We start from the raw sequence: 26,787 nt of genomic DNA, 5'->3' as shown, positions 1-26,787 counted from the left end.
TCAATTTTACCTTATTCACCTAAGACTTAAATGCTTAATTATTATAAAGAAAGAATTTTTAGGACCATTACGATTTGTTTTTGCAATATAACAAGCACTTAGTAATAACAGTTACTAGTTAGTAATACGAATACATAAATAGTAATGCGGAACTAATTGTATGAGCGGAACGTTTCTCCATAGAAGAGGGTTCTTTTTAAATGTAACAATTTGTGGTGTTACACGATTACGTTCTCGGTTAAGTTCTAATTTTCATATTCAGTTATGGAGAGTAGACATAATCGGGGACGCGGTGGTCAGTGGAAAAGAGGAGGAGGTGAAGCTAACACCGACAGTTCGGGAGAGCACAGGGGTCGCGGAAGAGGGGGCCACCATCGTGGAAGAGGCAAACGGGACCATCGTAGAGGAAGAGGGTGCGAATATGCACCTCCTGCAGACTTCAGAGTGTTTCGACGAGTGAGTGTCACCCGTACAACAATCACCATGACAACCATAGTTTCTACCGAGATACCACAGTTACTCTTACTACATAATGCTATAATTATTGCATTAAGGATTATTATAAACCTCTGGTAACTTGATATTAGACACAGATGTCATAAATATTAAATATTTAAAAAAGCATTAAGAGAGACTGTCACACTGTTTGAATGATATTAATGGCAAAATAATTAAATATTTCATATATGGTACTTCTGTAGGAACATTGCTGGATTATAATGTGTTGGCGGTGGTTAACTTGGTCGTTAAAAAAGTTGTATTAATATATTAGAAACCAAATAAACCAAACCAATGAATAACCTTTACAAAAATTCTTAGTCAGTCATGTATATGTGGTATGCAGAACAAAGTGGTATAAAAGCAGTTTTATTCCTGCTGTTTTAACAGTGTTGAATAATAAATAGGGGTTTTTCTGTGTATGTATGTTTATATAGGTATAGGTATATGTAGATATGTAGTATGTGTATTTGTATATGAAGGTACAGGTTTATATACTAAGTCTTGAGTGGTGGAGCCTTGAGCACATGTATCATGTAATAATAATAAATATTATTTTTTATTTTTTTGTTTGTTTGTTTTTTGTGATACGGATGCCTTTTACTCATTATGTCATCATACTGCAAAACAAATTTACCTGCGGGTATAAATAAAGTAACCTAACCTATATGTAAGTATTCATTGTATGTATTTAGTCATGCTTGTCATCCTTTTTCAGAATCAAGATGACCATGAAAACAAAGAAAACTTTGAGGAAGTGGAGGAGGACAAGACCTTCTCTAGACGAAAGCTTGAGTCCAACTGGGACCGTTATAAGGAATCTGAGAAAGAGGAAATTAATGAAGATGTACCTACACAAAGAGGCACAGACTATCATGTTCTCCTCACTTCAGCTGGTAAGACATACTGCCCACTTAAATCTGTGTCATATTTCCCCCGTGCATCTGATATAGCTCATGCAGGCAGGAGATCAAAACTTAAAATTAATGTAGAACAACGATGGTGTTAACCAGCTGTCCTGCTGTGCGCTATTGAGATACTGAAGGCCACGAGAAGGGCAAAGCTCTATTTCTGTTGCTCGGTTGGATCTGATTGATGGAGGACTCATCTCATGAGCAACAGTTTTTGCCATGTTTACAAATAGCACAGAGTTTATAATTTTATGCTGCCTGAATGAGACGTTTGGGGTTAGTAAGATTTTTTGTTTTGTTTGAATTCATTCTGCTATTCAGCAGGTATGCATTAAAATGATCAAAAATGGCAGTAAAGGCATCTGTAATGTTACAAAATATTTATAATTTCAAATAAATGCTGTTCTATTGAACTTTTATTTATCAAAGGATCCTGCAAAAAGATTATAATGTGTGTCCACAAAAATATTAGTAGCACCACTGTTTTCAAATTGTATATTTTTAAGAAAGCACCAAATCAGCATATTAGAATGATTTCTGAAGGGATCATTTGACAATGAAGACCGGAAAAACTTGGTGAGCATAAGATACTTTTTCCAAAAACATAAGTCTTACTGACCCCAAACTTTTGAACGGTAGTGTATAAGCAAGTTAAAACATGGAGATTGTTGTAATGGGTTTTCAGGAAATGCCCATAACCAAAGCAATACACGATTAGATGTGCTGCCCAGTTCCTTTGTTGATGTCAGTAAGTGAATGCAGAGATTGTACATTTTGTTCAGGTCATTAACACAACTGTCTAATTATTCAAAAGGCGTTTGTGCCTCGAATTTAATGAGCCTAAATTTTCTGTAAGTGCAGAATAAGTTTCCATTACGCTGTTCTCTTGAGGGAATTTTCTTTGCTCAATTTGCCTCTCATTTCCCTAATCTGCTTCCTCAAAAGCCACATTGATATTCATGAGATATATTTGTGTCATCTAATTTTACGATAGGATTGCACTGCCTCTTGTGGTATTGCAAAAGAAAAAACTATTTATCCCTAATGCATATCTGTGCAAACATACGCACTAGGAAATGTCATAGTAGCAATCTGTTTCTGTTTGTTGTGGCCGAACCGTTAAAGTTGTACTCCAAACTAAATTGGAGCACTTAATCTGTTTTGTTGCTCTCTATTTTTTCCTGCGTTGTTCCCTGCACATTCACGATTAGTCATCAGAGGTTCAAACTCGCTGATCCCTGTGAATGTGGGTGGAATTTGTATCTGTTCTCCAGAGCGAGTATTGTATCCATGACTTTAGGAAATGTGTAAGACAGCTTTTCCATCATGATGTGGTCGTACAGCACCATTTGTTTGTCATATGATAACAACAAAAGAAGTGGTTCAGTGATTTAACTTGACTGCTTTGATGAAGACTCTTTTCTGTCTTTTAAACCGTGAAATAAGTCTTTTACAAGTTTTGTTTGACTTAGCAAGATATATAAATATGGTCACACCTCTTGGTCAAATATTGCAATATAATAACTTCAGCTAAGTTATAAATAGAAAGATGGCTATTCCAGTTTGTTCAGCTTCACGTGTCTTTCAAAGTTGCCTGACCTCCCCTGCGATACTCAACTTACTGTCCTTTATCTCATTATGATTCTGCCAGCAGGCCCTGATTACTGTGTGTGGTGGTAACGGACTGATTAGATACCAAATGAGTGTAATTCAGCGTTCACCAGGGAACACCCTTCAATTACCCTTGAGCTTTCTCACAAATGACCAAAACCATAACTTAATCTGGATTCTTTAAAGGGTTAGTTAAATTTGCCTGAAATTAAAATTGTGTCATCATTTAGTCACTACACGGGTGTGAGTAAATAATAACATTTTTAGTAGTTTTTAGTAATTTTATGCTCACTTTGAACTTTTTATTTCCATAATTGTATATTCTGTAACTTGCAATTACACAGATTCCATTAAAACAGACGAGTTGTCTTCTTCATGGCAGCAGGTGCTTGCACCTGTTTGTCGCCCACAGGGTAGTTTGTTGTGTTTAATCAGTTTGAGTGAGGAAATTGTCACGCAGTTCATAGAAAACTCATTCTGGTTTCTTAACCATTCTTTAACAGGTGTAGCAATGTTATGTAACGGAGACAATATTTTTGCAAGGTTTGATTTGCATTCAGCAGCAAGATTGCTGTAATCTGTTGATTTGCACTGATCTATTATGCGTGTCAAATAATGGTCCCTGGATGGTGTGTCTTTTAGGCTGTCACCGTAAAGAAAACTACGTTTGTCAGATAACAATTGAAAATCTGTTCAATGAGAGGCTTCATGCTGTAGCAAATATTTGATGCAATCATTTTTTGTGCATATTACTGTTACACAGATGAGTAATTTTATTTAGTCTAATCTCTCAGTTGATCAGAGATTAATCTTTCAGGAACACTCAATAACATCTTTAAATTTGAACACCATCATCCAGTCCTGGTAACTTGTAGCTAGGGCCATCATCATAGGACATTGCTCAATCATTGGGAGTTCTTTTAAGTCTCAGAATGAACCTGCAACTCTCATTGCTTTGAAAATCCACTATGAGGAAGAATGTGGTAATTGCTGCCTCCTAATACAAGGTAATAATGATCTCCTTCAGATGAAATTGATGTGTAGATCCCTCTAAAGAGGGCACAATTTCCCGCTTAAGATGGTTGAATATTTAAACATTTTGTAAACATATTAGCTTTGCATTGATTTCTAGTTTCGGTAAGGAGTCCGTATTGTCAACAGTTTAGAATATTGTATTTACAGGAAATGTAAAAAAAAAAAAAAAAAAAAAAAAAAAAAAAAGTGCATGTGAATATAATATTTATATTTAATTTAATATTAAACACTTTACATAAGAGTAAGGTAATTTTTTTAATGCATTGTTTTACAACTCTTTACAAACCTTTATGTATTAGTATATGTTTAACAAAAAAAAAAACCTTGATTGATAAATGCTGTAAAAGTATTGTTCATGGTTAGTTTATGATAGCTAATGCATTAACTAAAGTTAACAAATGAAACCTCATTGAAAAGCATATGTTTATTACACTAAATATATTTATTTGATAATTTTACCGTTTCTATAGGTAGGAGCTTTTTTGGTATTTAGGTTATCCCTAGCACAAATTCAGCTTTTTAAGGTCCATTTAAATCAGTTTAGTAACTATTAACATCATTAAAAGCAATGTTAAATATTGAAAGGGATAATAGACCCCAAAATGAAACGTCTGTCATTTTTACTCACCTTCATCTCCAAACCTGTATGACTATTTATTATGTACATATAACATAAAAGCAACAAAATTAAACCCATGGGCAAGGTATTTTATTATTTTATTTATTTATATTTTCAAAATATCTGCTTTTGTCTTCCACAGAAGAAAGAAAGCTTTGATACAGGTTTGAAACAACATGTGGATTTGAAAGTTATGACAGAATGTTCATTTTTGGGTGAATTACCCCCTTACCTTTTAAACATTTTAATTGAAACATAATGAATTCATTAGAATAAGAGTCACTGATATCTATTGTCTTTAATAATGTTGACCAAATTTTCAGACACCTAATTTGCCCAATAGTAATTTCTACATTGTCTAATTATCTGTAAAATAAGAAGATATATTCAGTACTCACTGTTTTCATCTCTCAGCCTTGAACTCCATCTACAGATCTGGCTCGGTCAGACTGTCATCCCAAACCTTTTCCTCTACTGTGAACTCTCACCATCACTCTCTGGAATCGAGTGTCTAGATGCTGCTTCTTCATCCAGTCATGAGCCCGTTCTTAAATGATATAATCCTCAAAGTAGTAGTAACATGTTCTCCTCTGTTATTTGATGGTTATCTGTGCTCAATGAAGAGTCAAAGTAAAAAGCTCTCTCTCTCAAGTTGTGACGACTACACCAAAGTCTATTGTTAAGCATCTCCTTTTCTCTCAGTGGTGGAGTGTGATGGGGAAATGCTGCTGCTGCTGTTTCTTTGGATGAATGTGTGCTGCTGCCTGTGGATGCACTGACAGACACAGATGTGAATGACTGGGAGGAGGTCATTCCCTCTGGGCTGGAATGATCGTCATGATTTTGGGCAGTGAACAACAGGCAGACGCCGAGAATGGGAGGAGGAAGAGGAGAAGAGCAGGGGGTTGAACCGAAATGAAGAGCAGAAATGAGGGGATGAAGGTTAGACCGTTCATGCTCATGCTGGAGACAGTGGGGGTGTGTGAAAGGGTGGTATGATGCTCACTGAAACATAATGGAGGCATTAATTACTCTCTTTTGACACAGATGGCTGTGAGCAAATAGGTGGGTGGAGAGGATCGGTTATCTAGAAATACAGAAGTAAGAGGGTCATTTAATGACTTTTTGCCATGTCTGCATAAGAGCTACTTCAGCTCAAATCAAAGTAAAATGGTCCTCTAAAATATTACAAGGTATGAAGGTGCCAGGTGAATTGATTTTTTTGTGAATTGATGGTAATGCAGCTGTTTGTCTGATGTTCAACATAAGGTTATTAAAAATCGGTGGTCATTCACATATGAAAGTTCACCTTCGTTAATATTTTAAAGCTGAAGTAAATTGTTTTTGTTCCAAAAACAGCTTCACCAAACAAACAAAAAACAGAACAAAACAAAAATTGTTTACACAATTTCATCTGCCAGCGGTTAGCCAAATGAATAGCCTCACCCCAAATTCCCATCATCAATGTTACTGCATCTCACTGGAATAACAGCACTGAAGAGGGATTGATATATTTTCCTTCAGCATTTAGCTTTTTATATATCCTTGACGATTATAATTAAATAATTAATTGTTTATTTATTTATGCTACTGGGGTCAGTAAGATTGTTGCTTCTTCTATATGCATTAAATTGATCAAAAAAATGACATTAAAAACATTTACAGTGCTACAGAAGTCTATTTCAAATATATGCTGTTCTTTTGAGCTTTCTATTAATTAAATTTCACAAAAATATTAAGCAGCTCAACTGTTTTCAACATTGATAATAATAAGGAAAAATCAGCATATTAGAATGATTTCTGCAGAATCATGTGACACTGAAAACTGGAGGAATGACTACTGCCAACACAGGAATAAATTACATTTTAAAATGTATTAGAATAGAAATCCGGTATTTGAAATTGTAATACTATTTGCGTTTTCTTACTGTATATTCGATCAAATAAATGCAGTGAGCATAAGGGACTTCCTTTGAAACATGAAAAAAATCAAACCGACTTGTGTTATTATGTATTTATTCATTTATTTTTGCACGTACACTATTTTAAGAGGTTAGCCTTAATTTTCATTTGAAAATGATCCCTCTAATTCTGCTCTCACAGCTGCATGGGTGCAATTAGTTACATCACAGGCCATCAAAGGAAGCCTTGAATGATCAATGAAAAAAAAAAAAAAAACTGATTCAATGCACACAGAGAAAAGTTGCATTGGTAAGAGTGCAGGACGCCCAGGAAATGAGCGACATCGTGCCCTTGCGAGGTGTGTCTGTGTAAGCATTGTCTGCCTGTGGATTGAGTACAGATCGACCATTTCAGGGTCGTTTCTTTTTTTTTCCCTTGTGTCAGCCGTCACTTGGTCTTATACAATGCCACTGTGGGATGCTGGAGCAGCACAATCTCACATCTTCATGTTGTACAGTCAGGTTGACAGGAAATGGCTTATGTAAGATAGTGCCATGTAGGGCAGGATTTCCAGGCCTCCAAGTTTATTGATCATAATGAGATCATAATGGAGGATATGAGCCGTATCACATACCCTGGAGGAGGACTAATAATGAAGGGCATAGATATACAGTGACAGCTCCACTGTTTTCGCATGCATCTGTGTGTCTGCCCTAGCGTAGTACGTCTTCTCTGGGTCTCAGATGGCCAGCAGACACAACTCAGCCATATACGCTACATACTCAGGTTACACTTGACAGTGAGAGCAGCAAATTAATCCTGAATGTTGCCTGAATTTCATGACCTTGTTTAGCTGTTAACTGCACTCCGATGTGTCTGTGTCCCTGCAGAGAAGGAAAGAGATGTTAATTCATTACCAATGACACTGCAGCTGTAGGAAACCTAGCCCCCTCCCAACTTGCTTTTCTTTATTTCAGTACCTTTATTCCTTCACCTGTGGCCCTGCTACTGGCAGTTTCACCAGCTGGACCCTCCAGAAATGACTGCACCCTGGTGGGCCACAGCTCTCTAGATTGACTCTCTTTTTCATATAGTTGGCAAGCAATGACCTACTGTATATTGCGCTTTTAAGCATATACACATGCTAGATGTGTTTGTTTACATGTGTTCAGTTTCAGTCGGACTAAAGCAACAATTACCTGTCTGTTTTTTGTGAATTTTGACTAACTAAATAATGTGACTGTAGCCCGGCAGAAGAAGTGTATCACAGTCCATTCAAAAATATTAAGCAACACGACTGCTATCAACATTGATAATAAAATGATAAGCAAATCAGAATATTAGAATGAATTCTGTAGCCTCATGTGACACTGAAGACTGTAACTGTAAATGACTGCTAAAAATTCAGCTTCACATGAATAAACATTTAAAAATAAATTACTGTAGAAAACCGTTATGAAATTTTAATAATATATCACAATATTACACCTTTTTTTAAATGGTATTTTTCAAATAAATGCAGCCTTGGTTAACATAGGAGAATTTAAAAAATCGTACCGACCCCAAACCTTTGAACTGGATTATATTGCTAAACATACGTTGCTATTTTTGATTGATTTGATATCAATCATGGACTTTGTTTTCTCTGAATCCGAATCTAGTTAATTTAAGTATGCAAAATGGATGTTGACTGCAGCCTGCTAAGTGTAATCACGCAAATCGTGTTTTTTTTCCTGCACAAACTGGTGTTTCTGGAAGAATGCTGGAGCAACCTTCACTTAAATGCTGAGCACCTGTGCTTTGTGTCTGTGTTTTTGATCACGCACATGCTGTGACTGTAGTCCCCTGCATCAAGCATTGGACAGTAATTATGATGCGGGGGTGTGTGTTTGCACCCACACAGAGTATCAGAATGTCATCTCTGCTATAACGTGTAACAGTAACAACCACTCTCTTAATGACTGTGTGCGTCTCTCTTCACACTCGCTCTCTTCCCTCTCTGCTGTTGTTACCATAACACCTGTGCGATTTGCATGAGGCTGCTCATTATTTTAAAGCCATTTTGTATCTTTCAGACACCTTTATGAATGTTGGAAAGAGCAACAGAGGCCACTTGTTTCTAATTATTTCCATGTTGGCGTTCCGTATCTTTTTATCTGTCCACCATAACTTACTCCTTGTGTGTTTCTTGTGGCGATGGTTCCCCTGTTGTCACATCACTGAAATATAGGAGCTTTTTTCGAACCGTATTTACAGGTTAAAGGTTCAAGTGACACTTTTGCATAAATATGGTTGTGCAATGATAGCTTTTGACTATAAATAGCCTGAGTGATCTAATATTTTGTCCCCAATGAATCTGTTTTATAATCCTGCCAGGAAATGGTGGTCCCCTGATTGTCCCTTTGAGTTCATGTGTGCCCAGAGATGCATTATTTGGGGCAGTGTTGAAATTTGGGGCATGAAGTCCTTTGGTATTTGTTTGGAAGTGGATGTTTTTAATGGGCGCTGTCATTAAAATACCTCTGTAATCTGGATTCTCTGTGGTTTGGAAGTCTATCATGAGGAGATATTTTGGACCGGTATTTTGTATGCTCATGCTCACAAGATAGATCAGCTTATTCAAATTCAATGTCAATGTACGTCTTGAAATTGAATGCATTCCAAATTAGAACTGGGTGATGTAGACTGAAAATGTATACCTCTATATTTTTCTATATAGACAGACAGACAGATATTTTTGCATTTGCTCTTGAAAATGTACAGGTGATTTAAAAGTTGACATGTCTTTATGTGCGAAACTTTCAACATTATTGCGATATTCCCTAATTATATATACAGTGGGGAGAACAAGTATTTGGTACACTGCCGATTTTGCAGGTTTGCCCACTAACAAAGTATGTAGAAGTCTGTAATTTTTATCATAGGTACTCTTCAACTGTGAGTTACGGAATCTAAAACAAAAATCCAGAAAATCACATTGTATGATTTTTAAGTAATTAATTTGCATTTTATTGCATGACATAGGTATTTAGCTGCGTTTCCACCGAAATTACCCGGAACAATTTGTACCAGGAACTTTTTATACAGGACCTTTTTTCCCCCGAAATCTGCTACTGTCTGTGTTTCCACTGCGGTCTAAAGCATAGATATCCATAATAAAGGCTAGATGTCTCGTGCGCGCTGCTGGCCAATGGAGGTCGACGTCCGCACCTGTCGGCCATCTTGTCACAGGCAGCTCGCTCACTCCTAACATTGTTTTCATGGTGCTTGCACTTTTTAATTAACCATAACTTGCTCAATGTTCTACCGATTTTCAAACTGTTTGGTTTGTTATAAACGTCAGAGATGTAGTTATGACACTGCATACTTATGAAAAATTATTCATAATTTGTTCAAGCATCCATAATTATAGCCACCTTAATAACGTTTGTAAGAAACCAAATCATTTGTAAATATGTCAAGATTTCAGTGAGATAAGAGTATTTGTGTTCATGCAGATCATCAGGTACCACAGAGTCCTGCCTGTGACAAGATGGCTGCCGGTGATGACGTTAGAGACTCCGCCTTAAGACATCTAGTCTTTATTATGGATATCTATGGTCTAAAGTACCGGGAAGATTAGGCAAATTAGGACTGCGCGCGGCTGCTCCTCCCAGTCAGCGACGGACAATAATCATTTTTGTGCTATATTGTCTGCAACAATAAGTATGGAGGAGATGCAATCAGCGCTGCTTTTGGTAGTTATGTATTGTTTTAATAAAGAGGTCATTAACAAAACGGCGGAAAAGAGACGAGCACTGATACTAAAGCATATTCTGAAAGCTCGTAAAGCTAGATTTAAAATAAGACAACGTATGTTATTATCAGCTATTACGGACATTGACCGTGAGATTGCTGAGACGAACGCACGCCATCAGACAGAAAGAGCATGTATATTTACTGATATTTACTGAACTGAACGCAGAATGAACGAACCTCGCATAAAATGCTTCGTGAGCTCAACCGATCAGCATGTTCAGCGCCCAAGTCCCACCCCCGAAAGTTCCCGAACTTTGAAAAACTACTACCCTGGGAGCAGGGTAGTTTGGAGGGGGAAATATTTACCCGGAACTTCATTTAGACCCTGGTTCCTGTGTTCGAAACACACGAGTACCACCTCAAAGTTCCTAGTTCCTGGGCAAAGTTCCTGAGGTGGAAACGCGGCTTTTGATACATCTGAAAAGCTGAACTTAATATTTGGTACAGAAACCTTTGTTTGCAATTACAGAGATCATACGTTTCCTGTAGTTCTTGACCAGGTTTGCACACACTGCTGCAGGGATTTTGGCCCACTCCTCCATACACACCTTCTCCAGATCCTTCAGGTTTCGGGGCTGTCGCTGGGCAATACAAACTTTCAGCTCCCTCCAAAGATTTTCTATTGGGTTCAGGTCTGGAGACTGGCTAGGCCACTCCAGGACCTTGAGATGCTTCTTACGGAGCCACTCCTTAGTTGCCCTGGCTGTGTGTTTCGGGTCATTGTAATGCTGGAAGACCCAGCCACGACCCATCTTCAATGCTCCTACTGAGGGAAGGAGGTTGTTGGCCAAGATCTCGCGATACATGTCCCAGCTCTCTTCAGGTCATTGACCAGGTCCTGCCGTGTAGTTCTGGGCTGATCCCTCACCTTCCAAATGATCATTGATGCCCCACGAGGTGAGATCTTGCATGGTCGAGGGAGGACCGAGAGAGATTGACCGTCATCTTAAACTTCTTCCATTTTCTAATAATTGCGCCAACAGTTGTTACCTTCTCACCAAGCTGCTGGCCTATTGTCCTGTAGCCCATCCCGGCCTTGTGCAGGTCTACAATTTTATCCCTGATGTCCTTACACAGCTCTCTTGACCATTGTGGAGAGGTTGGAGTCTGTTTGATTGAGTGTGTGGACGGGTGTCTTTTATACAGGTAACAAGTTCAAACAGGTGCAGTTAATACAGGTAATGAGTGGACAACAGGAGGGCTTATTAAAGAAAAAGTCACAGGTCTGTGAAAGCCGGAATTCTTACTGGTTGGTAGGTGATCAAATACTTACAGTATGTCATGCAATAAAATGCAAATGAATTACTTAAAAATCATACAATGTGATTTTCTGGATTTTTGTCTTTCACAGTTGAAGAAGTGTACCTATGATAAAAATGACAGACCTCTACATGCTTTGTAAGTGGGCAAACCTGCAAAATCGGCAGTGTATCAAATACTCGTTCTCCCCACTGTATTTTAAGTCAGCAAAGATATAGACCTATTTTGTGTTTGCAAACAGTCATGTTTTTTTGTGGGCAGAGCCTACCTGGTTGCAGAAAATGACAGTTCTGCAGTAGCAATCCGTGGAAGCCACGGAATAAAAGAATAAAAAAAAATAGAAGGATAGACAGAATTGTGAGAGATACTCGTCGTTATTCTGTCTTTTTTCCTCAGAATTGCGAGTTTAGTTTATATCCCGCAATTCTGACTCTCTTCCCCTCAGAATTGTGATTTATAAACTCACAATTGCGAGTTACAAAGTCCGAACTGGGAGATATAAACACGCAAATGCAAGGAAAAAGAGTCAAGAATTGTGAGATAAAAATGTTATAGTCTATGTTTAAAAGTTATCTATGTAAAATTATATAGGTTTAAATATTATTTCATGCTGTAACTGCTATGTATGTATGTCCCTTTTGAACTGCATATGTGATTAAGTGTATAAAACGACTAGATCTTTTTACTTGTATAAATTAAATTATTTATTTTTGTTAAACATTTCTGAGAAAATCAAAGCCTGCAGTATTAAGTGTCATGCTTTTATTAATTTTTATTAAAAAAAATGTATGCTCTTAAATATTAACATTTTTAGTTGTTCCTGGAAGTGGTCCTCCCTGAGATGTGTTTGCTCTGTGTCCATCATTGGGAAAAGCATGTCCTTTGATCAAGAGTAACGCATTGAGTGGTTGATTCATCTCTATGGAAATAAATTACTCTTCTAAATCTCTTATTAAGATGAGCCACAGCTGTCTGCTAACCTGATGATCAGCTCGGCCCATCGTCCCAGCTGCAATACAGGCTCCACTTGCAGAAAGTGAACACACACAGTTACAATGAAAGTTATGTAACTAGGAGTAGCTTTTATGTTTAGGTAAAATGTCAACATGAAATGAGAATACTGCTGCTCTTGTAGTGTAGGTCAGGTTGTGCAGAGGAAAATGGATTCAGAAAATGACTCTGGATGAACTCTGCTCTTTGTGGTCCCGGGGCACAGGGCCTGGTGGTTCATCTCTGCCCTTCGTTCAGTCCAGGGGTTGATTCATCACGGCTCAGATGCTCTTTCAGCCCTCAAGGACAAATGCCGGTCTCCTGAGGCGAGGTGTGCTTCTGAATTGCTAGCATCATTCACTGAGGTGCACCTCACTCTAGAGCCCTGTTGTCACACACACTACTGCACAGGACATATGGGGAGGTGCATCCACAAATAAATAGGAATTAAATAGATTAATATAGAGCAGTAGGAGCTCTTGTCTTGTTTGTAATGCCGGGTACACACTATTAAGATAATCGGGGCGATTTTGGGCCAATTTCTCCCCTTCCGACAATCCTAGGTAAAGTCCAGATTATCTTGATAGTTCTACAAATTATTTTATCAGATTTTCCTGTGGTGTGAAGTGTGTCAAGAGTGACTGAATCTGCTCGGAAGAATGTTAGAGCTGCCCTGATCTGTTTTTGTTTTGGTCTGTTGGCAATTTACCCACTAGTATTTCGACACCACAGGTTGGCAGTTGGCAGAAAACAACAGCGTATTGCAGCCATGGAAACTAGGGAAGGGCATTTTTCCAAAATATTCATTGTATTTGAATATTTGGGCTCATAAAAAACGAATATTTGTTCATTTAAATCATGACGTTATTTTAAGAAAATGAGAAGGATATGATTTTTTTATTCCTCAAGTTTTTGCCACCATTTCTGAACAAACTTATGATTAGGTAATATACACAACAAGCTTACGTTATATCTTAAGGTTTTCATTCAGTTCAACAATATGTGAAAACCAAAAATATAGGCCTAATTAAAGAACAAAAGCATTATAAGCTCAAGCAGCATGAGCGGAAAAACACACTTATAAAGCAGATCGCGTACATATCACATATACACTTGAGTCTGTATATGGTTATCGTGTTTATATTGTTTCACATTTTCATGTTGAGAAAACAACATTAATATCATGATTCATGTGGATGATGTTATTCTTGGGTTAGAAAACGCGCCCCGCTGACAGACGTTGCAGAGACACTAAGATAACGGTGTTAAGTGACGTCTCTAACGGCACTTTGTGTTTAAAGGGAAGCATATGTCTCTCGAGATCATTTTGCTATCATACGTTATCTCGCTCTCACTCTGTGAACATCTGTGCTTACCTGCACTCGTGAATGCAGTGGTGGACAGCTGTCTTTCATGTGATTTCTCATTGTGGTCCATATGATAATTCAAGTTTCATTAAATAATTTAATCAAAAGTAACTCTTTTGTAAGATCATTTTCAATTTTCATATAACTAATTCCAAACATCGCGAGGCGAGACGACGACATTATGTGATCAAATACACTCAACTTATTAACACGCTCCACAGCGCCACCCGGTGGATTTAGTTATAACTGCGAGTTTTAGTGGGATTTTTCATGGATTCATTGCATTTACAGCCAGCAAAGCAACAGTAAAATTCGAATAGTATTTTAATTTTTCGAATATTTATTACAGATCGAATATTCGACTATTCGTGCACACCCCTAATGGAAACTAGCAAACAAACTGGGTCAGAGATCGCAGATTCTACCCTACCTAAAAAGACTTGGCATCCATCTAAAAATCTCTACGAACGGAAGCACATTAAAACACGGATAAATAAACTTGCAGTGTATAAGTCTCCTCGCCTTCCATTGTCAATTGACCTATCGGTAAGCCCCGCCCCCCGTAGTTACTGTTGCTAACTCGGACAAACAAACGGAGTTGCTATATCTTACAATGTACAGCTGTCAGTGTGAAAACCTTATCCCAGGATGTTTTTGGACACCGAATGAAGCGTATACCCCGTCCGAATGATGGCCAAACTTTACTGATGGTTTATGAAGTTTATTACATCGCTTTTCACTCCAAAAAAAATCATCGTAAGAGCTGAACAAACAAACAAAGCATAAGTGCGCATTAACGTCTCATTCACAAACTCTCTCTCTCTAGCCCTCTCTCCGTGGCATTACCATTAACATACACAGCAAATTACACAAAAACACTCACAGTAAACAAACATATACACAGTTAATAACTGGTGAACTTTGTATCTGCAAAACAACTCCGATATACTGCGTGCAAGCTCTCCCTTTCACTACCTGTTGACTATAACACTAACACCCATCAAAATAGGAGTCCTCCTTATAAGACAGATAATGCAGATCTTTAAACATCTCTAAACTCACAGAAATAAAATAAATATGGTGAGAGATTAATTTGGAAGCGATGGTTTACAGATCTCAATGCAAACGGAAGAAGCCTCTTGTTACGATCGCAGATGATAACATCCAGGATCAACACTGTTCATGTACCGCAGGGTAAGATTACATAAATTTACATTTAATCAGTTTAATATGGAGAGATGCACTGAAATGTAGACCTTAATATTTCTGACCTAACGTTACACTGTTATAGTTAGTCGGTTTGTACGTTAGCAGGGAGTTACTAACTTTAATAGTAACTTAATGAGAGTATGACAACCAGAAAATCCTCTCAGGATCCCTGGAATCAGTGTTGCAGTACCTCAGGCACGACGTTTAGCATTTTTGTAGCATAAACACCAGCAAACCGATGACAGCTTCGGATTTTCCAATGTTTCTCTATGGCGCTGAAACCTAAAGATGTCCAAGTTCCGGTCCCAGCGCAACTGATACTCAACTGCCATTGGCTCATCTGCGTTCGATGGGAGGGGCTTACCGATAGGTCAATTTATTTTTATTTATTTATTTTACCTTTATTTAACCAGGTAAATCGGTTGAGAACAGGTTCTCATTTGAAACCGCGACCTGGCCAAGATAAGGCGCAGAGTACAAGGCGACATGAAATTACACATGACATACCAACATTCAAATACACAGTCATAAATATAGAGGACATTCAAATTTCAAATAAAAAGTTCTAGACATTGTGTAAAAAAAATAAAAATGTGCAAATAGATGCTATAACAGCCATTTAGTTTAGTACGTGCAAAAATGCAACGACTATATTCGCAAAAGAGCATCAACATGTACAGTGGTCTGTCAGTAAATTTGATAGTAAAACTTTAAAAGTAGTGATTGAGACAATGGATTCTAATTTGAGAGACTTTTGTAAAGTGTTCCAATCATTTGCAGCAGAAAATGAGTAAATTGGTAAATTGAGTAAAGAATTAGAAGCAGTTCTGTATAACATCACTAAAGTCAAGCATTGGGATGATGGTCATTTTCACAAGGGCCTGTTTTGCAGGAAGAGTAAATGAAGCTTTATTTCTGTATAGAAACCCGATCCTGGACTTGATCTTTGACTGAAGATGGTTTATGTGGGTTTGAGAGGAAAGCGAGGGGTCTAGCCAGACCCCTAGATATTTGTATTTCTCCACATATTCCAGCTTAGACCCATTCAAGGTGGTTATGTTTATTGGGCACGAAGATACAGAATGTGTCCGATTAAAAATCATGCATTTTGTTTTACTAGAATTTAGAGACAATTGAAGATCACAGAAGGCTAATTGAATGTCTTCAAAACTCTTTTGAAGTTTTTCTAAAACGTTGTCCAATATCAGTGTTTCCCCTAGGTTTACAGTTGAGTTGTTGCTCTGGATTTTGTTGCTTTTAAGAAAAAAAAACGAATTTTTGCCCATTTGGGTTCGTCACCTTCTCCATTGCATTTTTACCATTAAAGTTACTACACGCAAATCCATGTTTTTTTTTTTGTTTTTTTGGGGGGTGGAATATATTTCAGGGAAAATCAGGGATTTTTTTCGGGGGTTCAAATTTTTACTTGCCCTGTCAGAATTTTCACTGACCCCACCACAAAAAAAAAAACGACAAATAAAATAAAATAGGCCTAGTATTGTTTTTGAGCCATATAAGCTTAATAAATAAGGTTATGACTCTAAAAACTAATATCCTAACTCATATATTTTTTTATATTGTTAAAGCCCGTCAGTAATAAAATAAGAACAAATAATCAAATTATGAGCAAATGCACAAATAAATACAGCAGAACAAACATATACAAATTAAATAAACAGTTATTTTCATGTAGGTCTAAACTAGATTGTCAGGTACAAAAATAGTAATCAAATGTAAAATATCACTGCATAGTCTGCATAAAAGTATATGCCACTGCATATAAATACAGATTAACCCTTATTAAAAGTTATTCAGTCAAGAGCAGTGAGTGATTTTTTTTTTTGTCTTTTGTTATCTCAATATTTATATAGCCAATGACGATATTTTCCGGCTTTCCGTGTGTTCACTGCTATACGGTAGGGGGCGCTGTAGCGCATTTCCTGCACGAGAACAGAATCTCCTGATCAAAACAGCCGAAGAAGAAGGAACGTGCGCTATCATAAGCAGATGCATATGTAAAATAACGCGATCATCACCATTAAACAGCATATAAATCACAACTGCCTAATGTTATTGAATGAAATGTCAACCCAGGACGAGTTATAGGACTGTCAAGCTTTGGGGTGTTGATGGACTCCATCTACAACATCTGTGTTTTGTTCATCGTTCGGACGTAACGTTAGTCTTTTACAAAAACGTGATTTTTTTTTCAGCTTTATGCTCAAAATGTTGCTTTTTCATGAAACTTGCAACATTCAAGTGTTGATTAAAAAATAATATATGAAGCTTGAATAAAACAGTCGGTCTGTTCTTTCTTTTGATATATTTCATGTTTAGATATTCTGTGGACCTAAAACTTGTGAAAATGACCATAAATGCTGGCGGTGACTGGCAAATTTCATGTTTACGTTCATTTAAAAGACCTAACCGACTATGTTTACGATGATACTAAACAAGACAGTCATTTTGATATCATTTTGTGTGAATATTCGCGCGCTGTGAGACGCGTGGCCGTGTGTGTGTGTGTTGTTGCCCTTCGCGTGTATCAAACTGAGAGAGAGACACTTTCTCGTCTATGAGCGCTTGAATATTTAAATTGCCAAGGCTTAAAAATGCGCAAATGATCCGTTTCCGTGAAGACGCAGCTCTTGCCCGAGGGTCTTTCATGCTGGCACTGAACCATCGGGCAATTCTTATTGTTGACCGTAATGACAAATATTTTTTGTCATTCATTCAGGGGGGGCGGGGGGTCGTTTTGGGAGGGCGGGGCGCCCCCCCAAAACAATGGTAGGGGAAACACTGAATATTGAGCCTGAAGTGTACAGAACGGTATCGTCTGCGTAGAGATGAATAAGAGTTGCGCTCGAGAATTGCGCTCGTTCCTATTGCGTGTCCTCAAACTGGCAACTTTTTTCAAACTGGCAATCTGAGTGTCAAATCTGAAGAGGAGGGGGTGTGGCAAATAATATTTTGAATTTGGACGGTAGTACCTATTTTGACCACTAGCAGTCATTCTTACATACAGCACCTTTAAAGATTTCAAAATAAGAGTTGATTTGTCACTTTCTGGACCATTTAAACCACATGATGATTAACAGCTATAGTTCCAGTCATTTCAAATGTGATTTAACTGAATAGATGCGTTTTATGCCCCGTTTCTGGTTTACGACGCTCAGACCACTTTATAAACATAATGATTTGAAGGTTATGCAACAGTTTGTTCAGTATCCCTCTAACTAATCAAAACCGAAAGCAGAGCTCAAACTTTTAATGATCTGAAGGAAAACATTTTTATTTTAACATTTGGCCTCTTTCAGATATCCAAAGCTGTGTTGCATTTAAACAAAGATGTGTTTACAAATGATCCAAGTGTGTGAACTGCACAAAGTCTTTCCTTTCAAGTCTAGACACTAATAGGAGACTTTTGGTGTTCTCCATGGCAGCTATGTTGACGCGTATAGTAAATAACGGTCTTATTGTTTTGAATGTTCAGCTTGAAATGTTTTAATTGCAATCATCACAGACTGATTTATTTTGATGGTTACAGAGTTGCTTTGTGGTAATTGGCTTAGCAATGATTTGCTCAAGAGCCGTGACGACAAAGCAAATTAGCAGTTTCTTCCAAAGGGCTGTAGCCTCCCTGCATTAAGTGCCATTTAATGACTAACAGTGAATGGCCTGTGCTCGGTGTAATGCTGCTGGGCGTTTGTGGGTCCGCAGCATTTCATGGTCCTCGTGTCATCTGTGTTTTATCGGGGCCCTTGAAAATGCAAAGGAGACTGGCCAGTTTTGGGTTGGCAGGCTGCATACGTAGTGCCACTCTCTGGGAGGAAATGACCTGTACTTGTAGCGTGGCTTCCTGTGCCGCTGCTTTCACTCATTGAGAGAGCGGGTCAGAGGACGCCAGCCTGCAGAGAGACACACATCTGTCACACTGACATTGTGCCAGCACTTCATCAGAGCTGCTACTGACAGCTGCTCATCCTTTCACATCAGCCATTTTTTCACGTCGTCTTTGCGAGTTGTTTGCTTATTTGTTACTGGTAGGTACGTTTCATTTGAAAGTCTGAAACTGTCCAATGGAATTTTTCTTCACTTAATTTGACAAAAGAATAAAAATACGATCATTTGGAAAATGGATTAAGAAAAGGAATTTAAATGTCACATCTAATAAATCACTTGAAAAGTGATTTTTTTAATTTAATTTGTGGCTTGTTTCTGCCTCGTAATGAAACAAAAAAAGTAGCCTAATTGCGACTCACAATTCTGACTTTTTTCTCAGAATTGTAATATAAACTCACAATTGTGAGGAATTACAAACTTTATAACTCACAATTCTGAGAAAAAAAGGTTGAATTGCGCAATGTAAACTTGGAATTGTGAGGAAAAGTTGCAATTATCTCTTATTTTTTTTATTCAGTGGCATAAAGAGGCTTCCATCATTTTTACTGTTACTTTTAACAACATTTTTAAGCATAAATTAAATAAATCATTTGAATATTTGTATATCATTCTCTTTGTGAAAAGTTTTTTTTTTATTTATGTATTCATATTCTATTTTGAATCAACAAATTGATTCCTTCATTTATAATTTTAAGTGAGTGAGCGGTGGTGGGGTGAGTAAATGATTGGGTAAACCGCTTTAACTATAGTTGTCTCTCAGGAAAAAGTATTTTTTTCATTACACACAGCAGCATTTTATTGAACTTGTGTATAAGAAATATCGGTAACACTTTACAATAAGGTTCATTAGTTAACTACATTAGTTAACATGAACTAATAATGAACTGCACTTCTAAAGCATTTATTTATCTTTGTTAATGTTAATTTCAACATTTACTAATGCATTATTAAAATCTTGTTAACATTAGTTAATGCACTGTGAACTAACATGAACAAACCATGAACAGCTGGATTTTTATTAACTAACGTTAACAAAGATTAACTAATGCTGAACATAGGTGTTGTTCATGTTAACTAATGCATTAACTAATTTTAACTAATACAAGCTTATTGTAAAGTGTTACCGAAATATCCCATATGCAGTCGTGCTGTAGTACTGAATATCAGTGTTATTACATGTGCGATATTGCTCAATTCTATTATTTATCAGCAATAAACAAAAATGTTTATTGGCTTTTGGTATCAGCCAACATATTCTATATTTTTGTGTTCCAGTGTTCATATGATTTATTCAGTTATTCTTGCACTGTTTCACTTGTGCAAACAGTGTCTTTACCCCATAATTAATGCAACTGAGCAGTACGCATGTCACATGCAGCTGGTTTGTTATATCGGTTAACCACACACTACTCGCACTGATAATGCTACGCTGGCCCTCGCCGCACATGCTGACAGGACATTTGCTCATTGTTATGGCAGCAGTTTCCATGGCGCTGTCACTGCCAGTGAAGGAAACGTGATGAACTTGCCTGGATGGCTTCTCCTGTCCACAGCTCCTCAGCCACTCATAACAGCATTTTCTACACTGATGACATCAACCACTGCGTACTTGGCAGTCTGCTCAGCTTTAGGAGGAATCTGGCTTCCTGTGACGTCGGTTTTGAGTCACTTGGCTGGTATATGGACAAAATCTTTGTTGAATTTACATCTTTAGGTGCTTGTTTTTCCTTCTAATGTACTGGAGCCTTTGGTGCCAGAATGCTCGCTTTTGAAGAAGGATCCCTCTACTTGACCTTGAGACCCTGCTCTGTATCATCCCTGTCAGTTCGGCCAACTGCAGTTGGCAAGTGTGCGAAAGTGTGTTTCTGAGGCAGGACGCCTGCTATTCGGCCTCCCCCTGGCTGGACAGCTGTGCGTGACAGACCCACGGCTTCTTTCTTCAGCTGTCTCAACTTGCTGCCGCCTCAGATTTCACACTGCTTGTGTCAAGGTGAAAATGACTTCAGAAGATGACACGCGTGCAGCCGCTGCTGTGATGGGGTGCAGTGAACTGAGTGTGCAGATCCCAGAGTTGTTTTTCTTGGCCTGTGTCATTATGTCCCAGTTGGAATTAAAAACAAAGTGGAAGATATCATTAATGATTGTCTTGTTACAGCAATACAGGGTCTAGGAAGGTGAGCTGCAGTACAGCAGTTATTGTTGACAATCATTTTCGTTAATTGAAACAAAGCTTAAAATCAAATACAAATATTATATGGAAAACCAAAAAAAATAAAAATGTTGCCTTGGTAACTAAAATAAAATAAGTTGAAGTACTAAAACTTCTCTACTACTCAAAATGGAAATAAAAAATGAAAGCTAAATAGAAATGGTAAAAAAGAAGACGACAAAAGAACAACATAATTACTACATTTTTACATTTTCAGTTTTCATTTCAGTTAAGGCTAATTTAAAATATTAATTTAATTACAATGTAAGTATATAATAAATAATACTAAATAACACAACTGTTGCATTATTTTCAATGAAATTTGTTACTGGATCATTTTAATCCTGGTAAATGATTCAACACTGAGTGTACATAATAATCTGATATTATTATTATTGCATTATTTTAATATTGATTTTAAATATTGAATTAAATCAATTATTAATGTATTTTTCACAATATTTAGTAAGATTCTTATGAATTTAACAAAAAAAATATAACACTTTGAGAATTTTGAGTTTGTTGGTAATGTAATAGTGTAATAATTTGATATAAAAAAGAAACTTTACACATCAATAATTTCTCCAAGAAGAAAGAATTCAATCCAAGCTTCCTGAAAGTGTTGGATCAAAACAAATACATTAGGTGGTGACTCTGGTTAAGCTCTGGGTGATATACTGTATAAATATACCGTTTTGTTTATCAATAATATATTGTCTGTTTATGATTTAGGGGACTCCTTCACACAGTTCAGGTTCTCTGATGAGAAGGACTGGGAGATGGACTCGCTGGCAAAAAATCAGGTACATGATCAGCCATTTCTCAAGTCTCTAAATATTAAGATTTACTTGTCCAGTGCAATTGAGTTATTGGACTTTTTCTCATGGTTATTTGTGACTTCTCCAGATTCCAGCTCTTTTTACAGACCTTTCAGCTTTAACTCAGTCACTTCTAGAGCTTCCACTGCACACCAGACTGGACCTGGAGGCTGAGCTTGTTCAGGTAGATCAATTGCTTTTTTTGTTGAAATACTATGAAATGCTAGTACTAGAGCTTTAATGTGTTTCAGGAGACGACTCCTGTCGAACTGCCGCCTGTGACAGTCCCTCACAGAACCGACTCGACACTAAAAGCTCCTCAGTCAAGCCGAGAGCCAGGCCTGGGCATTTCCTGCACTGTAAAGCCTGTTTCAAGCACCACAGCGTCACTCGGTGTCTCCACAACCGTCCATACTGCCACGGATGATGCTGACCAGGAGCTCGACCTTCTCCTCAGCTTGCAGAAACCCGTCACAGAACTTTCTTCAGTTGAATCCCACACTACAACAGATGATGTGATGAACACCCTGACACAAGGTATTCACATAAATTGGTATATAAGTTTGTTCTTTTTTTGTTAAAGTGTTGGAGAGTACTGTAACTAACTAAACTAACTTTCAGTAACAAATGAACTAAGTAGGGGTTGGAAATCAGAGACCGTTCTATCATGACAACTCTCTGAAGATTTTAAGCATTGGTAATGGATATGACAATGTTAATGTATAGATCTGCTGCTACGGCTGAATTGCTGCTGCTGTTGATTATTGCTGCAGAGCAAGTGCAGGAACTTGCTACTGCTGATATCGCCAAGACATATGTGCTGCTGCTCCAGAGAGCCATGAGAACTGCATGTTTGCTATCTATGTGTGCCTGAGCCAAAAGCTCAAACTTGCCTAGGTAGAAATGTGCACAATAGGGTTTTTCACATTTGAAATAGTTAACCCTGGGTCATTCTAAAGGGTAAACTGAATCCTAGTTTATCTTGCTTCACGTTTCACACTGCTCGTAAATTTACCCGGGGTTAACAATTAATCCTGGGTAGTCATAAGCTAACGTTTCACATTGTACATTCCTAAACCCTGGGTTATCGTTCTTTATCATTCGTAATCATTTACATGAAAGCTCTAGCATTGCGCGTTCTCGTATTGCCATTTGCCGACTGTACTATCGAGTTCATACTGAGTTAACAGTGGCCTAAGCATGGCAATGAGGAGCTATCAATGGTCTTACTTGTAATTAAATCCTTATTGTAACAAATAATATAGTTAAACAATTACAAGAGCTGTTACTTTTAAGGCCAAGTACAAGTTAGAAAGAGCTTTAAAATATGGACCTTCTTGAATTATTGAGTAAACAATTGTTTCCCCATGTGTGAAATATTTTCTGCTGAGAATGACAAATATTAGGAAAACCTGACTTTCAGCTATATCCCGTTTACTCATGCAAAGCCGGCCCAAAGTCGAACAGACCTGATGAAGTGCGGCGTGCATCTGAATCCGCCCACGTGAACTCGACGTAGAAATGAAAGCCTTTAGAAAATGTTGAACGCGTTGGAGGTTTAGAGCAAATAAGGTGATCTCCAATGATCGTGTATGTGTGCACAAATGCCCGATTCACTTGTGATTCGATTCTCAAATAAACTACACAAACAGGTTGCTGCTGCTGTAGGCACGGTAACATAAGCGTTGCTGCTTGTATGCTTAGCAATTTACTAGGGCTGGACCCGAATATTCGTTCGGTGGGTTGGTATTCGATTTTCGCACACCTGGCATCACCCTAGAAACGGTTCTCATTTGCACTTGAATATGTTTACACTATAAAAACTGGCAAAATACAATACTCTTTTTTTTTTTTCTTTACAATTATCTTATCTAGCCTAGCCATTTTTAATAGGATGGACAGTTGAAGGAACCCAACCTCATTATAGTTAATATAACGAGGTAATGCTTCTTCTTATCCTACTAAAGCAGTGGTCTTCAACCCTGCTCCTGGGGACCCACTGCCCTGAATCAAAATGTATTTGCCTTTTTACCCTTTAGTGATGTGACGGTGAGGAAATTTTCCCACCGGTTAACTGACGTGTGCGGTATCACCGGCAGTGACTTTTAAATCACTAATTCTAAACCGAAAGTAAAATGCGCACGGCCGCTCGGGCATAGAGACAGAGCGGCACGCGTCATAATCTGAAGACCGGGGGGGGGAACAATCAAACCGTCTCCATTGACTTTGTATTGCGTGAGGCTGCCTCCTTGTCATTTCGGACTTATAACAAAAAACTGAACAATATATAAAAGCTGATGATATGTGACAAGTGTACAGCAAACAAGCTAAACAAAACCCAGAACCAAAAACCCAGAACTTTTTATAAACTGTTGACCCAAAAAACGAGCGTTTAAGGACAAAAAAGTGGATTCAGGCCATTGAGACTGAGCGCGACGGGTCATATTACACTGAGAACTACGGCGACTAGAGGGGAACACAATCAGCGACAGTAAATATAATGTATAAAACGGACATTTGGATATTTGACTTAACAGTGACAAAATGTTTACTGCACACAGACATATTGAGGCGTACTGAGTGTCAGGATCCCAAAATTTACCCATTCTTCCTGCTGATGCTTCACTTCGTATTGCCTGTATCCACTTTTATCTTCTTAAACGCTCGTTTTGTTTGGGTCGACAGCTTATAAAAAGTTTTCTGTGTTTTTTAGCTTGATTGCTGTACACCTTTTCACATATCAGCTTTAAGATATTGTTCTGTTTTTTGTTATAAGTCCAAAATGACAATGAGGCAGCCTCACGCAATGAAAAGTCAACGGAGAGCGAAGATCAAAGAAATGCAGTTTTGATGAGCATGAGACTTCTTTCAAAAACATTTTGCCAACCAAAATCTTTGAACATTTGCGTATATATCTTAGCCTTTATTTTTTTTGGTAAAATTCTGCATGACTTCTATTACTGCAGACTGAAAATATCCTGATACACATATAAACCTTAAAAGCCATTTTCTGATGACTACTTACTTGAGTTTTGACTTTGAATCTATAACTTGAAAAGCTAGAAGATTGATGCACAAAGTAGCTTCCTGAACATGGTGTACAAATATGATTTTTATCACCTCGACAGGTTCAGAGGAAGAAGAGAGAGAAAATCAAACGGTTGTTATGAAAGAGACGAATCCAGAAGTGGAGATTGAACCTGAAGTTCCTACGAGGCAGGAAGTGACCGAGGAGGATCTGGAGGACTGGTTGGACAGCATGATCTCCTGACCCGAGAGAAGCACTTTCCTCCCTGCTGACTGACACCGCTGTGGATTAAATCAGCACATGCGTCTTTGCTAATGCTGACTGCGTTACTTCTGTGTGGACGTGTACATCATACTGTGACACTTCATGAAGTCTTATAATAGCCAAGACTAATTCAGTCATGTGGAATATAAAATGTTACTCCTAAAAAAGCTGATGTAATGCCATGTAACTGTTTCAGAATCATCATATTCTCACAGATTAAATGCAGCTATTGCCAGCTGGGATTTATTGCATGAGCTACTTTATTTTCGTTCCCCCTGCTCAAAACAAACGCAAATCACTAAAGCCACTACATACATACAAATGCCCATACAATAGCAGTTTACAGTATTGACTGTTCAATAATTTTGTTAATCATTTGAATATAGATTTCCATTGTTTTGCAATCTTATTTGATAAATGATCAGGCAGACACGATTTCAGTTATTTAACCTTATCCAAACATTTAGAAAAGCAGTGATCATCTTTACTCAACCATCAACTAAAGCTACAAAACTACAAACCCAGGTGAGACCGTCAGTGAGTCTAAACTAAAATGCAAACTAGCAAATTATATGAGCGGGAACTAAATGTTTGCATAGTCTCTTGTCATAAGGCACTTTGCTGTATGAGAAACATCTAGTGGACTGAAGCAGATGATCTTTATATTTCTCATTCCACCAGTCAGATTACCGTCCTTAAAGGCATTGCACATTCTTCATAGTATTTTTCTTGTTGTCGTTTGTTTTTAAGTCAAACAGGCATAAATTGTGTTTGGCACTCAGAAGGTATGCTTGTGCATATTTGTGTAGACGTTCATTCAACACATCAAAAACATACAGTATATATGGTAACATCTCATCTCACAAGGTCATGTGCATTTGTGAGTTAAGCAAATGAGGCAATTTACCATGTTTTAGGTTGTTTCTTTTTATCAAACATGGCTTGTGTCTTAATTTGGCAATGTGTGCTACAGGTTTTTTTTTTTTCGTGTTTTTTTTTCCAGTTTTTTCTCCTTTCTCAATGTTGTACTTGAGTTCACATTTTTGGCTTGATCACAATGAGTTCTCGATATGTCGCTGTCATTTCTGGTGTAGAAACGTCTGAGGTTTTTTTGATTGGATGAATCAGTGAGCAGCATTTGATGAGAGCTAGTTTATGATGTTGTGTCCAACCTACATAAGATCCTAAAATCCCATTTATATTAGGAGCTTGTGTAGGTTGGAGCATGTGATTTCTCTCATATTTGGACTGAGGACAACATTATGTCCTCTAGCCCAGCTGGTCCTCGTATTGCTTCCGGAAACAGTCTCCAGCAGGGAAGAAATCCCAGCACCTCTCCTGATACATCTTCCAAACATACGACTC

The 26,787-nt window shown here is 37.7% G+C and overlaps 2 protein-coding genes across 4 annotated transcripts in view; one reads left to right on the top strand and one right to left on the bottom strand.

Moving 5' to 3' along the window:
• The first annotated feature begins 188 nt into the window (after nucleotides 1–188).
• On the top strand, nucleotides 189–25,669 carry aven (apoptosis, caspase activation inhibitor). Of its 2 annotated transcripts, none has more exons than XM_079831522.1 (6): nucleotides 189–456; nucleotides 1,217–1,394; nucleotides 22,045–22,115; nucleotides 22,219–22,314; nucleotides 22,382–22,667; nucleotides 25,259–25,669. In XM_079831522.1, the coding sequence occupies exons 1-6, from the start codon at nucleotides 265–267 to the stop codon at nucleotides 25,399–25,401; spliced, it is 966 nt and encodes a 321-aa protein (XP_079687648.1). In that variant the 5' UTR covers nucleotides 189–264; the 3' UTR covers nucleotides 25,402–25,669. The 2 variants fall into 2 exon arrangements, with proteins under 2 accessions (XP_079687648.1, XP_079687649.1); XM_079831523.1 differs by having other exon boundaries at nucleotides 22,385–22,667; nucleotides 25,259–25,614.
• Nucleotides 25,633–26,787, bottom strand: part of ryr3 (ryanodine receptor 3) — a 182,059-nt gene continuing 180,904 nt past the window's right edge. The window contains exon 102 of one of the 2 annotated variants that reach the window (XM_079831521.1): nucleotides 25,633–26,787. In XM_079831521.1, the coding sequence (XP_079687647.1) occupies nucleotides 26,692–26,787 (96 nt within the window). In that variant the 3' untranslated portion in view covers nucleotides 25,633–26,691. The other variant, XM_079831520.1, reaches the window with a different exon arrangement.

The sequence above is a fragment of the Gobio gobio genome (assembly GCF_949357685.1).
Source record: "Gobio gobio genome assembly, chromosome: 12".
Taxonomy (NCBI): domain Eukaryota; kingdom Metazoa; phylum Chordata; class Actinopteri; order Cypriniformes; family Gobionidae; genus Gobio; species Gobio gobio.
Note: the sequence above shows the minus strand (reverse complement) of the source record. Positions and strands in the feature narration are given on the sequence as shown.

Coding starts and splice junctions, on each gene's coding strand:
- aven (XM_079831522.1), top strand. CDS start 265: ATGGAGAGTAGACATAATCGGGGACGCGGTGGTCAGTGGAAAAGAGGA. Junction 457..1,216: donor ACTTCAGAGTGTTTCGACGA/GTGAGTGTCACC, acceptor ATCCTTTTTCAG/AATCAAGATGACCATGAAAA. Junction 1,395..22,044: donor TGTTCTCCTCACTTCAGCTG/GTAAGACATACT, acceptor TTTATGATTTAG/GGGACTCCTTCACACAGTTC.